The following is a 15,663-nucleotide window of genomic DNA, read 5'->3' on the forward strand; positions in this document are numbered from 1 at the left end:
TCACAATATCTCTAGGACTTTGGCTTTTTCCTCAGTAAATTCGGGAGTGGAAGAGTGAAGCCTTCTTTATCTTTCAACCAGAAAGTTGTTTGCTCTCCTTTGCCCTGTGGGAGGCAAAGGAAGGCCCTGGGGAATCGCTGGCAGGGTTGGGGTGGGGCTGGTGGGCTGCCTGTAATGCATGGCCTCTGGGCAGATGGCTGAGGTCTGTCTTACTTGCTGGGACAGTGGGAGCTCCCTCCCTCCACAAGCAAAAGGCCTCCTTACAGATAAAATCTTACTGATTTTCTTGGGCTTTGCTGATAAGCCTGCATGGCCAGGCAGCAATGTCCTAGGGGGTGACAGTCCACAGAGACTAAAGCTTGTTGCAAAGAAAATCTTTTAAAAATAATAATAAAATCTATTGCACTCTTAGTATGAGTGGGACACCCAGTGAAGCGCCTCACATCCATGTCCACATTTACTCCTCACATCCACCCTTCAAGGACGGTATTATCACCACCCCCATTTTGCAGATAACAAAAACAAGCCCTCAAACTCAGACAGCTGGTCAGTAGCAGGAATGGGTTCCAAGCTATGTCTAAATGCCGCCTTCTAGAAAAGTCTTCCTCTTACTGAAGTCAGTTGATTGAATACAGAATGCCAAGGCCAGGCAAAGCAAAACTGGGGAGTCGATGCCACTGCCTTCCCTTCTACTTCTTTTTCTGGACTGGGGTGTTCAAGAGGAAGCTAGGGGACCATTTGTAGCCAAAAAAAAAAAAAGAGAGAAAAGAAAAAAAGAAAGCATTCCCTAAGGGGTTGGTTTAGCTGGGAGTTAAGGTGTTTTCTGTTGAAGATTCCACCTTTGATCATTTGAGGGAACTTCTTCTCCTCTGAAGGAAGAAGATCTGGCAGTCATGAGTGCCTCCAGGGGAACCTTAGAGGTCTCCCTGCATCACTCCATGGAGATGCATCCATCCCGCTAAGTTCCTCGATGTCTCTATCAGAGACCCAAACGGGGCAGGCGGGGCATGGTTGGCCTGGTCTTACCTTGACTGGAATGGTGCCTCTCTTTTGCAAATCGTACCCTCCCAATGCCACCAGGGTGCTTGCAGTGCTCTGAGAGACATGAATCCGGAGAGCTGCCATAAACCAGTCACTGCTTAGTTATCAACTTGTCAGTGGAGTGTCAGTGGGGTAGGGGCTGCTTTGGAGAGGGAACCTACACTGCTTGAATTCTCTGATCACCAGGACTTTTCATTAAGCAAATCACAGACAACTTCTCTGAAGTCTGGGACTCTTAGGTTGGGATTCTCAACCATTCTGACATTGCTCAATCGTTGTTGAGTCCTGCTCAAAACCTTAGTGCACTCAGTTTGGAAACAGAAGGCAGAACTGATTCAGCATACAAGGTAATCCCCATGGAGGGCAGTTCACTGGGCTCCTCAGCTGGGACATTTTACTGAAAATGTTGTTTGTAACCAGAAATGCAATTAGAATCAGGTCTAGATCCTTTATAAGCAGCTCTAGCTTCAAAGTTTATCCTAAAAACCTTTACTTACAAGATAAGAGAGAGGTTTAAAATTCTTGTTTGAATGCTGGGCGTGGTAGCTCACGCCTGTAATCTGAGCACTTTGGGAGGCCAAGGTGGGTGGATCATGTGATGTCAGGAGTTCGGGACTAGCCTGGACAACATGGTGAAACCCCGTCTCTGCTAAAAATACAAAAATTATCCAGGCGTGGTGGCAGATGCCTGTAACCCCAGCTACTGGGGAGGCTGAACCCGGGAGGCGGAGGTTGCAGTGAGCCGAGAGCATGCCATTGCACTCCAGCCTGGGCAACAAGAGCGAAACTCCATCTCAAAAAAAAAAAAAAAAAATTCTTGTTTGAGACTCGGTTAACTTAAACAATGAATGTGTTTTTATATAATGTGGAACATTTACAATATAAAACAATGTTAATCATCTAAGCCTTTTTGAAACTGACATCACTGAGTAATTCTTTTTTACATGTCTCATCTGACAAACGGCATACGAGCGCCTGGCAATGGTAATGCAATAAAATTACTATAAAGCAAAAGAATGTAATATTCCCTGGAGGTCCTGGCTATAGATTTCTTCTGTACCACCAAGAATATACTCTACCTCGGAGAAGGGCAGATTATCACCTATGGGCCAAATCCAATCCACTACTTGTGTTTGCAAATAAAGCTTTATTGGAACATGGCCATGCCTGTTGATTGACATATTGTCTATTGCTGCTTTTAAGCTACAACAGCAGTTAAGTAGTTGCAACAAAGATTCTATGGCCCCTGAAGCCTGAAATATTTACTGTCTGGCCCTGTATAGAAAAGGTTTTCCGGGCCAGGCACAGTGGTTCATGCCAGCTAATCCCAGCACTTTGGGAGGCCGAAGTGGGTGGATCGCTTGAGGTCAGGAGTTCAAGACAAGCCTGACCAACATGGTGAAACCCAGTCTCTACTAAACACACACACACACACACACACACACACACACACACACACACACATATTAGCCAGGCCTGGTGGCGCATGCCTGTAATCCCAGCTACTCAGAAGGCTGAGGCAGGAGAATCGCTTGAACCCAGGAGGCAGAGGTCACAATGAACTAAGATCACACCACTGCACTCCAGCCTGGGTAACACAGTGAGACTCCATCTCAATAAAAAGAAAAAGCTTTCCAACTCCTGCTCCTCATTTAAGTGATTATATGTGCATGTGATTGCTTAGGACTGAAAGTCATAGAAAAAAGGAGGCTACGTGTATTTGCATGGTTCTAACAGGAGCACAGTACAAAACCCTGTCTATAAAGCATGCGATCAGTGTTGCCTGAAGTGGATAATGATCTTAACCTCCAGATGGAAAACAGTAGGCAAAAAGCAAATGCATCTTCTAAAAGTATCCCCTGGTTAAAGCTAGGGGCCTGGAGGGAGATAACAATATTGTGTTTACAAAGTGTTGTCAGTGATACCCACGTGAACTGCTGCTCTCCATTCTGGATGCCATGTTGACAGTGTCTCCAAATAGACAGTATCTGGACATGGTAATCCCCAGCACACCAGCCACCACAGGACCTAAAGAGTGAAGAACCAAAGGCCATAACCGCTCTGCATTGCCCGAGGCTGGACTCTACGATGCGCATCAGATGAACAAATGTAGTGATGCACCCTCTTTGGGCAAATTGGCAATAGGTTTTAGGGTTTACAGAAAGGAAACCGACAGAACCCACAAACACCTGCTGGAAAGCGACATCATCAAATGACCGTGTCACTCGCAAACTAGAGCTGTGAACAATGCCAATAGTGGTACAAACATGGGAGCAATTCATTCTGACTGAGGATCGGGTTTTATCTTTGTTGAGCCTTGGAAGATAGGTAGCATAACTGGCTACAAAATTTGCTGGAACAGGTGCAGAGTGAAAACACAGGACACTCTGGGCAAAAATGATTAAGAATTTCCAGACAGTGACAGAAAGAGCGTGAAACCAAGCATGGACCACTTCTGCACAGATCACATGCCCATGAGTTAGCAAACACAGAGCATATCAAAGGGCATTTGATGCTAAGGCATGGAGGAAAATTAGCCCTATAGAACCCATCTTGGGTTTTGGTCTCCTCCTTTTTTTTTTTTTTTTTTTGACAGAGTTTTGCTTTGTTGCCCAGGCTGGAGTGCAGTGGCACGATGTCAGCTCACTGCAACATCTGCCTCTCAGGTTCAAGCAATTCTCACGCCTCAGCCTCCTGAGTAGCTGAGATTACAGGTGCCTGCCACCACACCCAGCTGGTTTTCTGTATTTTAGTACAGACAGGGTTTCACCATGTTGCCCAGGTTGGTCTCAAACTCCTGAGCTCGGGCAATCCACCCATCTCGGCCTCCCAAATTGCTAGGATTACAGGCATGAGCCACTGTGCCCAGTCCTTATTTTTGGTTGAATACATTGAAGCCATTGTGTGTCCTTGTTGTTACCAAGCAACCTAGCTAAATAGAAACACACATGCAGAGACAATTCAATCTTTTATTTCCCCTAAAGATGTTACTGTTCAATGTCCAGGTTCCTAAAAGCCTTGGACCTAGGAGTGGAACCCGGAACTACCTGCTGCCATCCCTGGACCATCAGGCCATCAGTTTTGTCTACCTGTGTGGAGGCCAATCCAAAGCTGGAGCTTCTCCTGGGGCATGTGCCCAATTTGGAAGCAGATGGTGGCACTGAGGAAGTGCAGGGACATGGTGGCAATCTCAGCCACATGCTGGCTTCCATTGCGGTAGGGAGTCCACTAGCCACCATGTATGCGTCTCCAATGGTCTCAACCTGAAAACGAAGTGACAGAGTGACCTTTGTTTTCCATGAGGAAGGCCAAGGGTGGGGGTGGGGTCAGAGATTAAGGCCCCTCATTTGTCCCCAACCTTGAGGCCCCATGTTTGGACGCATCACGCTCCCTGACCTCCACCCCATGCAAGTTCCAGCATTTCTTCAGTTCCTGCCCTTGTCATGGCTCTTCCACAAAGCCCCCCTCACCCTCCTTCCCCAAGCCTCCCTCCCCACAGTCACTGTTTCCTCCTCTGAAATCCAACAGTAGTGGTGACTATATTTCCCCAGCCCAAATTCAGAACCAGTGAGACAGGGAGCAGTATGCTCCTAGAGTCAACCTTGAAGGGTGAGGTGGATCCGTCAAGCAGAGACCATCTCACCCAATATTATATATACACACATTATATATATATAATGTATGTATCTGCCTGTCTGTCCTCTTCCCCCTCCATCCTCCTAATAAAATCAGCTTTCAGATCTGTCATTCACAAGAGAGAAATAAATGACAAGTAGAAGCTTAAAGTTACAGCCCTTTCCAGATACATTTGCATTTTAGCAGAATCCAAAGATGATGTGGTAAAGGCTGAATTTCAGGCATTAGCCAGACAGTAACAACACCTCTGTCCTGGTGACCCTGAAATTACGCAAACTCAACTAGTCGACAAGCCTCACCTGCTTCCGGGTTTCCTCTCCCCACCATGATAACGTCCTTTAGAAATACAAACTAAGTTTTAATATGAGCTCAAGCAAAACACAACTGAGAAGGTAATACTAAGAGGAAAATCCCAGAAGATATCCTCCTAAGCAGGGCAGGTTCTGATTTTGTTGGGTGTGCGTGATCTACTCTTAAAGGTTATCTATACCATCCTTTCTTTCACCTTTGAACAGAGGCATCATTTGTGGGGAACACTGGGAGATAAACATTGAAGACGTGTCACTGTGTCACTGAGATATGTGACCATATGACCACACTGTCTCCCAAATCTCACTATCCCCAGTCCACAGGCAGAGACAGGGCCCTGGGATTGTGGTCAGTGCTGGTGCATCAGTGCTGGTGCACTTGTGGCTGCCCACCAGGCATGTATGAGCACAGGCACACGGTACTGTCCCTGGAGTCATGAGCTGACCCCTTCTAAAGAGTCAGAACACACAGAAAGCAGCCCTCATCACCACCACCACCCAGCAGTCCTGAAGAGCCAAAACATTTCTGTTTTCCTCATCAAAAATGGTTTTCACTCTAGGTGACCGTGTCCTTCTATCTCCCACAGTAGCACCCGGCAGGGAATTGTTGCTGCCCCCTTTTTAGCCACAAGTCTGATAGTCTAAAATTGGAAATCTTTCTTCACTCTTAATTGCTAAGGATCAGGACAACAGAGGTGAGACCCACACAAGATCCAAGGACAACCTTTGAAGGACAGTAAACAGGAGCCTCTCTGCCTCTGAAGGAAATGTATTTAGGAAAGACGGGAAGGAATTAGCCAGTGGAAGGTCAATGCCTCTTTTTAAAAAGTGTTTACTGTGAGATAAAATAATGGAAGGAAACAGAGGAAACTGGTGAGTTTTGACAAGCACATACATCTGTGACTAATCAAGACCTTTTCCAAGAAAACAAACAGAAATAAAATATTGAGTTTCTGCCGTGAAGTGACATAGACTGAAATGGAGCTTCCTCCTGGCTGATGTCTGGAATCACTTCCATTCTCCATCATGCCCCGGAGACAGCCCGCAAGGAGCACACGTGATCGCACAGTCAGGATGAGGCATCTCACCTTACAAACATCATAAGTTGTGATGATGTGATCGAATAAACTGGACAGGTCATTGAGGAGCTTGACGACTTGCAAAGGGGAGCTGAGAGAACACAGCTTTGTGAATTCAACAATGTCAGATAAAAAGATTGTCACAGACTCGAAATGTTCTGGTTCCACGGGCCTTCCGGCTAGGAATTGTTCTCCAATGAAGCTGAAACCAGAGAAACGGATCATTTTTGAATGGGATCTTATTCATCTCATCTCCTACAGACTCCTGCAAAGTTGTCCTCATTGGTCCTTTTGCTTCAACGGCTAAGCTTTTGGTTAACAAAATTCATTTTCTAGAGGAATTCTTTTAACATCCACTTCTCCAGTTGCATTCTCTCTAAAGAGATATTTTAATTGACGTGTATAAATTGTGGGGGAGTAGGAGAGAGGGTCACATAACGCCTTTACAAAAAGGATTTTCTTTATGTATATTGGTTATAGAGTTAGGGTGTAAAGACTCTGCGGTTGTGGAAGGGAATATAATCATTCACCAATCCACAAATCAATTTCATTTCAGTCAACCAATCTCATTAAAAATCCCTGCCCCCGCTTCTTTGGTCTAGACATGCAAGAAGCGCACGGGAATTTTAACAGCAAATACTTCTGCCAAGTGTTGAGAGAGTGAACATATAGAAGCAGAACCAAAAATGAAGCAATATTTGAATGTGAAGCCACAGGTACATATTAAACCGTGTGGAGGTTTTGGACCTACAATCAAATACAGGGGAGGTAGCAATTAGTCGGACTCGTGAAACGAGGGCGCCATCTAGTGGCTACTCTCCTGTTGCTGCATCCACCACCCTCCACGTAAAAGACCGACTACAGCCTCTATTTCTATGGATTCAGGAGAGTTTGCCTCTATCTGCCTTTACAGGTGTACCAAACTGCACAAAAAAAATGCCTGACCCCTTTTAGAAGAACCTGACATTCTCTTAGAAAAATAATCATGGAAATAATCCCCCCTATCTGGGGCTGCTAGATGGTGATGCCGCAGCTTCAAGGCCCCAATGCTTCCGAATACCTGGGCACTTTGGTGGACAGAAGCTTCTCCACCTTCCTCTTCTCTGCAGTCAGCTGGCTGGTCCTCTCTTGCACCACTTCCTCCAGGTAATTGGCATACACTTCCAGCTTGTTCAACACACTGGCCAGTATGCTCACATGGCTTTAAAAGAAACCAGACATTGATGTTTTCTCCCAAGACCCTTAGGGCCTCAGTGGAACAGAGCTTCCAACTACACATTCCAGGAAAATATTTCTTGCCTTTCAGGTGTCCTAGTTAAGGGTTGCCAACGGACATTGGGGAAGTGACAATGGCACTGCAGCCGCGTGACAGGACAGAGCCTGCCTTTCATCAGCCCTCTAAGCTGCCTCCTTCATTTCTCTGAGCCTCGCTTTACTCATTTGGAAAATGAAGATAATCACGCGTACCTCATGTACATACGATCACGTTGTTGTTCTGAGGATGTAGGGAGATAACATGCATAAAGTGTCTAGGGTGACGTCCAGGGCCACAGGCACGCAACAAATGGTGGCCTTCAATGGCCCATTCCCCACCTCCCAACAGACATTGACAATGCAGATTTCAGGATGGGTCATTCCTTTCTTTTCAGACGGTCTAATGTAAGGGGCACTTCTAGATTCTATTAGTCCTTTGTTTTCAAAGGGTCTTCAGAGAACTCATTTAAATTCCTCATCTTCAGATGAGGAGACCTAGACTCACATAGGAAAATAGATTTGTCATAACATTGAGGTCCATATTTTCTAAGTAAAAAATATGGGGATGTATCTTAAGCTTACTTAAGATGTACCTTTAGGTTAATTACCTTGATTTAATCATACTACACAGTACACGTATTCCGAAACATCACATGGTATACCATAAATATAAACAATGTTTCACTTGTTAATTTTAATTTTATTTTATTTTACATTTTTGAGATGGCATCTTGCTCTGTCACCCAGGCTGGAGTACAGTGCTGCAATTTCCGCTCACAGCAACCTCCACCTCCCAGGTTCAAGTGATTCTCCTGTCTCAGCCTCCTGAGTAGCTGGAGTTATAAGTGTGTGCCATCACGCCCAGCTAATTTTAGTATTTTTAGTAGAGACGGGGTTTTACCATGTTGGTCAGCCTGGTCTCAATCTCCTGATCTCAGGTGATCCACCTGCCACGGCGTCCCAAAGTGCTGGGATTATAGGCTTGAGTCACCACACCCAGCCTCATTTGTTAATTTTAAAAATCATTTAAAAATGATTTTTAAAATTTAAAAACTATTACGAGCTTGGAAATGCAGAACCCAGGGCTATTGTGTTAAGAATGCATAGCTGAGGCCAGATACAGTGGCTCATGCCTGTAATCTCAGCACTTTGGGAGCTCAAGGCAGGCAGATCACCTGAGGTCAGGAGTCTGAGACCAGCCTGGCCAGCATAGCGAAACCCTGTCTCTACTAAAAATACAAAAATTAGCCAGGCATGGTGGCACACACCTGCAGTCCTAGCTACTCAGGAGGCTGAAGCATGAGAATCACTTGAAGCCGGGAGGCAGAAATTGCAGTGAGCCAAGATCATGCCACTGCACCCTAGCCTGTGCAACAGAGCGAGACCCTGACCCCAAAAAATGTTTTTTTTTTTTTTTAAATAATGCATAGCTGAAGGTCCAAATTAAGAGTAGACACCTGATTCCTAGCCTGGGGCTCTTTCTACCAACTCAAGCTACCTCTAACATGGGCATGTCTTCCTAAATTCATGTACTAAAAGATGATACAATTATCTGGTGTAAAGGAAGCTACTCTTGAGAAAGTTGTTGGAGAGGCATGCATAACTTAAGTCATAGCCTACTCTACGGGTGGTGAGTAATTTTTATCCCACAGTCCAGTCCAAATTGATTAGCCTAACCCTTGGAATGCTGATTTGAAAAAGACTCTGAAGCCATGTCAAAACTCCCTGGAAACAATGGCCTTAATTGATTAGTGACACTTGAGATAGACAAAGAAGGCAGTAGAATTATTAATATCTGATCCATTTTGTGGCATTTATGAAATAAAGGAAAAATTTCTCACTCCACTGTAACCAGCATGTAGTACAGTGTTTTGTGTATGGTAAGCACTGAGTGAGTGTATGAGGAAGGAAGAAAGGAAGGACGGAAGGAAGGGAGGAAGGAAGGGAGGAAAGGAGGAAGGGAGGAAGGGAGGAAGGGAGGAAGGGAGGAAGGGAGGAGGGAGGAAGGGAATGAGTCACATAGAACCAATCACAGCCATATAGATTTAATTTTTTTTTGTTTTGTTTTTTAGAAACAGGGTCTCATTCTGTCACCCAGGCTGGAGTGCAGTGGCACAATCATAGCTCACTGCAGCCTTGACCTCCAGGGCTCAAGCAATTCTCAGCCCCCTAAGAAACTCAAACTACATGCTCACACCACCACGCCTGGCTAATTTTTTATTTCATTTTATTTTTTATAGATACAGAATCTCACCATGTTGCCCAGGCTGGTCTTGAACCCCTGGCCTCAAGGGATCCTCCTGCCTTAGCCTCCTAAAGCACTGGGATTACATGCATGAGCCACCATGCCCAGCAGCTCTAAAATCCTAATGGTTGAGTGAGAGCAAATATCTGTTGCACATCTAACTCACCCTCTGGGACTGGCCTCTCGTAAAGTTTTCTTGATGGAAGAGAAACTGGGTCTTTTCTCCAGAGATTCATCCCAACACACCCTCACCATGGCCACGATCTTTTCATCGCCCTTCTCCTCAGGCAGGGAAGGTTGCAGTGGGACTGCTGCTGCAGGGTCTTTGATTCGGTTGATGATTTCTGAAATTCATGTTGGGTTTAGACAGCCAAACATCAGAACTTTGTGCCACTTACTACACTTCATTTTCAATAGTAATTGTGCTCTTATATTTGTAAACTGAGTTTTTAAATAAATAGAACAGATTAGAATTCCAAAGTAATCTGGATATTTTAATAGGAATACTCTGAGAATCTGCCTGGAAAATGAATAATTCTAATGAAAAACATATAAACAAACACCCTCCTAATAAATTTGTTTTCAAATCAAGATTTTTTAAAATAGAACTTTGCTTGAGGAGAAGCACATCTCTATATGATTTCAGGAACGTATAGGCATTTCGTGTTGGAAACCCCCAAAGCACGCTTCATGCAATTTTGTTAAATTTTCTGTAGTATTTTGCAGAAATGCTATTTTAACACGTAATAAATGTTACCATCATGTCCTGCCTCTCTGTCTGATTTTGTAAACCTAATTTTTCCCACTTCTTCACTGGCTCCTACTGATATTTATTAAACATTCTGCTTAACCAGATGTTGTCAAGAAAATAATATTTTGAGAACAATGTATACATGTTTTGGCATAAAAATAAAAATACTGTGTGTGCAACAACATGGATAAGTCTTACATGCATTATTACTAAGTTAGAGAAACCAGTCAGAAAAGGCTGTGTACTGTATGATTCTATTTACATGGCACCCCAGAAGCAACAACACGCAAGCAGCAGTGGGCATATCTAGCATCATTTCTTTCTTTCTTTCTTTTTTCTTTTCTTTTTTTTTTTTTTTGAGATAGACTCTGGCCCTATTGCCTAGGCTGGAGTGCAGTGGTGTGATCTCCGCTCACTGCAACCTCCGCCTCCTGGGTTCAAGCGATTCTTCTGCCTTAGGTTCCCCAGTAGCTGGGACTACAGGCATGCGCCACCACGCCCAGCTAATTTTTGTACTTTTAGTAGAGATGGGGTTTCACCATGTTGGCCAGGATGGTCTCGATCTCTTGACCTCGTTATCCGCTTACTTTCTAATACCTTTCTCCAACAAAAGAAGTCATGGCTTCTTGGAGAATTGACTGCATCTAGCACTGGGGCAGGAGATATGCAAAATGAGACTTTCTTGTTTTCCCAGAAATTAAGGAAATATACATTCTAGAAAAGACAAAATTTTAGAGACAGAAAACAAATCAGTGTTTTCCAAGAGTTTGGGGAGCAGAGAGCTTTGACTAGGTGCAGGGGATAATTTTAGGATGAGGAAACTTTTCTGTAGGATACTATAGTGGTGGATAGATAATACTATGTATTTACCAAAACCCATAGAGCTTAATAGCACAAAAGTAAGCCATTAAGGAAAGCAAACTTTAAAAAATACCAATTGGGAAATTAGGCAACCCCAAGATAGAATGCAAACAGCGATAAAAGAATCTAACAGTGTTACAAATATATGGCATAACCTTACTGAATGGGGTGAGTGAGAAAGAATGCTGACCTACATCGCTTGTGAAATGACTAGAAACTTTCTAAGACTAAAGGCAAAAGGAACTATTCATAATCATCGTACTCTAGTTGGTAAAACTGTTTCTCATGGGCATGCAGATTAACAAGTCTAAAATCACTGAACACACACACAGGGATTGAACAAAGTACATGGATGGTGGATGGTGGGAGCCAGTATCTCAATGTTGGAATTTACAGAAAAGTAATGGGGAAGACTGCAATGAACCGTGATGGCGATGAGTTAGATTTGGAGACGTCAATGGGAACTCATGTTTAGTTTAATGTAGATGCAGATATATGTGTATGGGTGCATGTGTAGTTATAGAGATATGTATACATACGGGTTAGTATGCACACGCATTTCCCTACTCTGTCCACTGAGAGGGCCCATAAGCAACAACACTCTGGTAGCAATGAGCATATCTAGTGTCAGCTCTAACTTTCTAATACCTTTCTCCAACAAAAGCAGCCAGGGCTTGTTGGAGAGAATTGGTTGCTTCTAGCACTGGCGCAGGGATATGCAAAATGAGACTTTCTTGTCTTACCAGAAAGTAAGGAAATACACAGAAACAAGACAAAACACCACAGCGATGGCTACATGTCAAAGAGACACAGAAGCCACCTGAAACTGAATGGCCAAAACTGGAACAATTTAAGCCACAAAATAAATAAAGTGATTCAGTTATAACTCAAAGTATAAAATAAATATCCATGAGTCCATACTGACCTAAGTACTTGAAGAAATAAATGAATGGGCACAGTAGACAAATCTCCCACGGAGAAGAATTCCAAGTATTCCCTCCTCAAAGAGGTGGAACCTAACTTCCCACCCTTTTTTTTCTTTTTCTCTCTCTCTTTTTTTTTTTTTTTTTTGTTTGAGACAGGGTCTCTGTTGCCCAGGCTGGAGTGCAGTGGCAGGATCTTTACTCCGCCTCCCAGGCTCAAGCAATCCTCGCACCTCAGCTTCCAGAGTAGCTGGGACGCTACCACGTCCAGGTAATTTTTGTATTTTTGTAAAGACTGGATCTCCCCGTGTGCCCAGGTTGGTCTCAAACTCCTGGGCTCAAGCGATTCGCCCTCCTCGGCCTCCCACAATGTGGGGATAACAGGCGTGAGCCACCGCGCCCAGCCTAACTCCTCACTCATAAGTGTGGGTTTCACATAGAGATTTCTCTCCCTAGACTAAGTATGGAAGGGAGAAATCAGAGTAACTTTATGGTGGAGAAATTGACAAACACTTCCCCAGCCAAGTGATCAAGGTCAACATCAACAGCAATAATCAATGAAAAGGACAATTTACTTGTGCAGTCATCCTTCAAAACACATATACGCAAAACCATGAGAAAAGAAAAACAAATCAGACAAATTCCACATGAAAGAACTACAAAGTATCTGACCAGTACTCCTCAAAAGTGTCAAGGTCATTGAAAATAAAGTCTGAGAAATTCTCCCAGAGAAGCTTAAGGAGACATGACAACCAAATATAATGTGGTACCCGGGATGGGGTTCAGAGACAGAAAAAGGACATTAGGTAAGAACTAGGAAATCTGAATAATATATGACTGTTAGTTTAATATAATAAAAAAATACAGGTTACAAAACTGTGCATAAAATGTCATCTTGTTTAAGTGTACATGTTTAATGTCTAAAAGTATTCTGAAAGTATGTGCATTAAAAAGCACTCTAGGAGGCGCGGTGGCTCACGCCTGTAATCCCAGCACTTTAGGAGCCCAAGGTGGGCGGATCACTTGAGGTCAAGAGTTTGAGACCAGCCTGGCCAACATGGTGAAACCCTCTCTTCTACCAAAAATACAAAAATTAGCCAGGCATGGTGGTGGATGCCTGTAGTCCTAGCTACTCAGGAGGCCAAGGCAGAATTGCTTGAACCCGGGAGGAAGAGGCTGCAGTGAGCCGAGATCACGCCATCACACTCCAGCCTGAGTGACAGAGAGAGATTCCATCTCAAAAAAAAAAAAAAAAAGTACTCTGGAAAATTGTGTTTTACTTCCCAAATGAAGTACAATTTGAGACATGAGACAGCAATGGCTTCAAAAGCAGTGACTGAATTACTATGGCATCTTCTGCTTTCTGTATTTAGCTCTAAGAAACGCATGAAAGAATCAGAAAAATGACATAGGACTTCGAGAGCAAATTCAGACCCATGGGTCTGCACTTCAGAGCACATGTGTGAATTACCTAGTAACTTCTAACCAGCTGTTTCCATCCTATAATCTTTAACCGTCTACTAGACATGTTAGCACTGTTGCTCATTTGCTTTGGCAACGTGCATCAGAATCGCTGGGGAGCTTGCTGAAACACAGATTTCTGGACCAATTCCTCCACAGTTTCCAATGAAGCAGGTCAGGAGTAGGGCCTGAAAATGTGCATTTCTGACACGTTTCCAGCTGATGCTGATGCTGCTGGTCCAAGGACCACAAGGACCAAGGCCAGTACTTCTCAAGCTGTGGCTTTATCAGCATCACCTGGGACGGTGATGGAAATGCACATTCTCAGACTTCACCCCAGACCTACTGAGTAAGAAACCCCAAGAGTGGAACCCAACAATGTTGTGTTTTAACTGCCTCCCAGTGATTCTGATGCCCACCACAGTTTGAGAACCGTGGGTCCTGCGTGTCCAGAGAATCAATAGCTACTCAGTTCCCAGTACAAGCTTTGTTTATAGGAAAGTGTCAGAAGTTAATTGAAGAACCATTTGCCCATAAATTAGGTATACACTGTATTCTTCCTGGTTGCAGTCCTGTGGATACATAGTCCCATGTAGCCAGCTCTCAGTTAATTTTGTGAGCTCAACAACGAAGGGGAAATACATTGATTGTCCACAGTATCTTCCCTTACAGATCCCAACTGGCAAAACCTAGGCGGTGAAGGGGCTGAGGCACTGTGGGTGGGCTCCTGCCTGGGCTCAGTCTGGAAATATTTGTGTGGGTGCTTGATGCCAAAGTCAGATGCGCTTGGATTTTGAGTTACCCTTTTTGGATTAATCTCACCTCTGCTTTATTTAGCCAGAAATTAGAAACTGGAATCTGGTCTAAAAGCAATTGCATATCCTCACAGTGGGCTTCTGACTCAAAAAGTCTCCAGGTAACAGATAATGATCTAAAGCTGAGGCTTGAGATAGACCACTGAGGATAGGCTAGAAATGGTAGGCAAAGCAAGAAAAAAAAATCAAGAGAGAAAGTGGGCTGAGTTTACTTAGAAACTCACACTTATGTGTGTACACACACACACTGGTATCCTCTCTCCAAGCAGCCTGAGCTGCTACATATTACAATCACCCCGGGAGCTTTGAAACCCTGACACTGAGGCAGCACCCCGAACCAATGATATCAGAATCTCAGGCTGAGATCCAGGCATCAGCCATTAAGAGACAACCCAGCAAAAAAAAAGCCTGAAAATATCCTTTGTAAGTGGACAACTGAACAGCATTTACCATGGATTTTGAATATAGTTAAAATATATTTATCTCCTCAATTTCATGGCTAGAAATCTAGCCTGAAACAACATTCACCATGTGTGCAAAGATATAGAGCTGCTCATTGCAGCAATTTCCAAAATGTGTATCAAGGTACCACTTATGGCATATTCTCACAGTGAAAAATTTTGTAGCCCTTAAGAAAGAATGGGGCAAATTTGTACATAGGAATATGAGGCGAGAGGTGTCCCGGCAGAGGGAACAGTACACACACAGGGTTTGGGGTAGAAATGTGTCTAGAGTGATAGAAACATTTCTACAACTCCAAAGTAAACCCCTTGCTCATTAAGCAGTTTCTCCCTGTTCTCCCAACTCCCAACCCCTGGTAACCACCACCAACCTGCATTCTGTCTCTATGGATTTGTCTATGTTGGAGACGCATGAAGGTGGCCAATGTGACTGAAAGGAATGAGCCATAAGAGATGACAGTAGGAAGGTGCAGTGGGCTGAATCGTGGTTCCTAAAGGGAAATGTCCAAATCCTAATCCCCAGAATCTACAAATGTTTCCTTATTTGGGAAAGGGGATATAAACCAAATGTGCAAACAGAATTAAGTTTAGGATCTCAGGATGAGGAGGTCATCTTGGATTATAGGGGTGGGCCCCAAATCCAATGACAAATGTCCTCATAAGTGGCACAGCCAGGATAAGTACACAGAGGAGGAGGTAATGTGAAGACGGAGACAGAGGTTGAGGCCATGTGGCCACAAACCCAGGAATGCTGGGGCAGCCACCTGCAGCTGGAAGAGGCAGAGAATGGAACCTTCCCTAGAGCTTCTGGAGGGAGCAGAGCCTTGA

At 44.0% G+C, this 15,663-nt stretch overlaps 1 protein-coding gene across 1 annotated transcript in view; it reads right to left on the reverse strand.

Annotated features, from left to right (window-relative positions):
• The window catches only part of LOC101146677 (guanylate cyclase 2G-like), a 62,320-nt gene continuing 46,657 nt past the window's right edge, over positions 1-15,663 (reverse strand). The window contains 9 exon segments of the mRNA XM_055352038.2: positions 1-47; positions 50-104; positions 1,027-1,118; positions 2,971-3,069; positions 4,131-4,259; positions 4,262-4,304; positions 6,074-6,266; positions 7,125-7,265; positions 9,730-9,907. Coding sequence (XP_055208013.2) covers positions 1-47; positions 50-104; positions 1,027-1,118; positions 2,971-3,069; positions 4,131-4,259; positions 4,262-4,304; positions 6,074-6,266; positions 7,125-7,265; positions 9,730-9,907 — 977 coding nt within the window.

This window comes from Gorilla gorilla, chromosome 8 (genome assembly GCF_029281585.2).
Source record: "Gorilla gorilla gorilla isolate KB3781 chromosome 8, NHGRI_mGorGor1-v2.1_pri, whole genome shotgun sequence".
NCBI classification, from domain to species: Eukaryota; Metazoa; Chordata; class Mammalia; order Primates; family Hominidae; genus Gorilla; species Gorilla gorilla.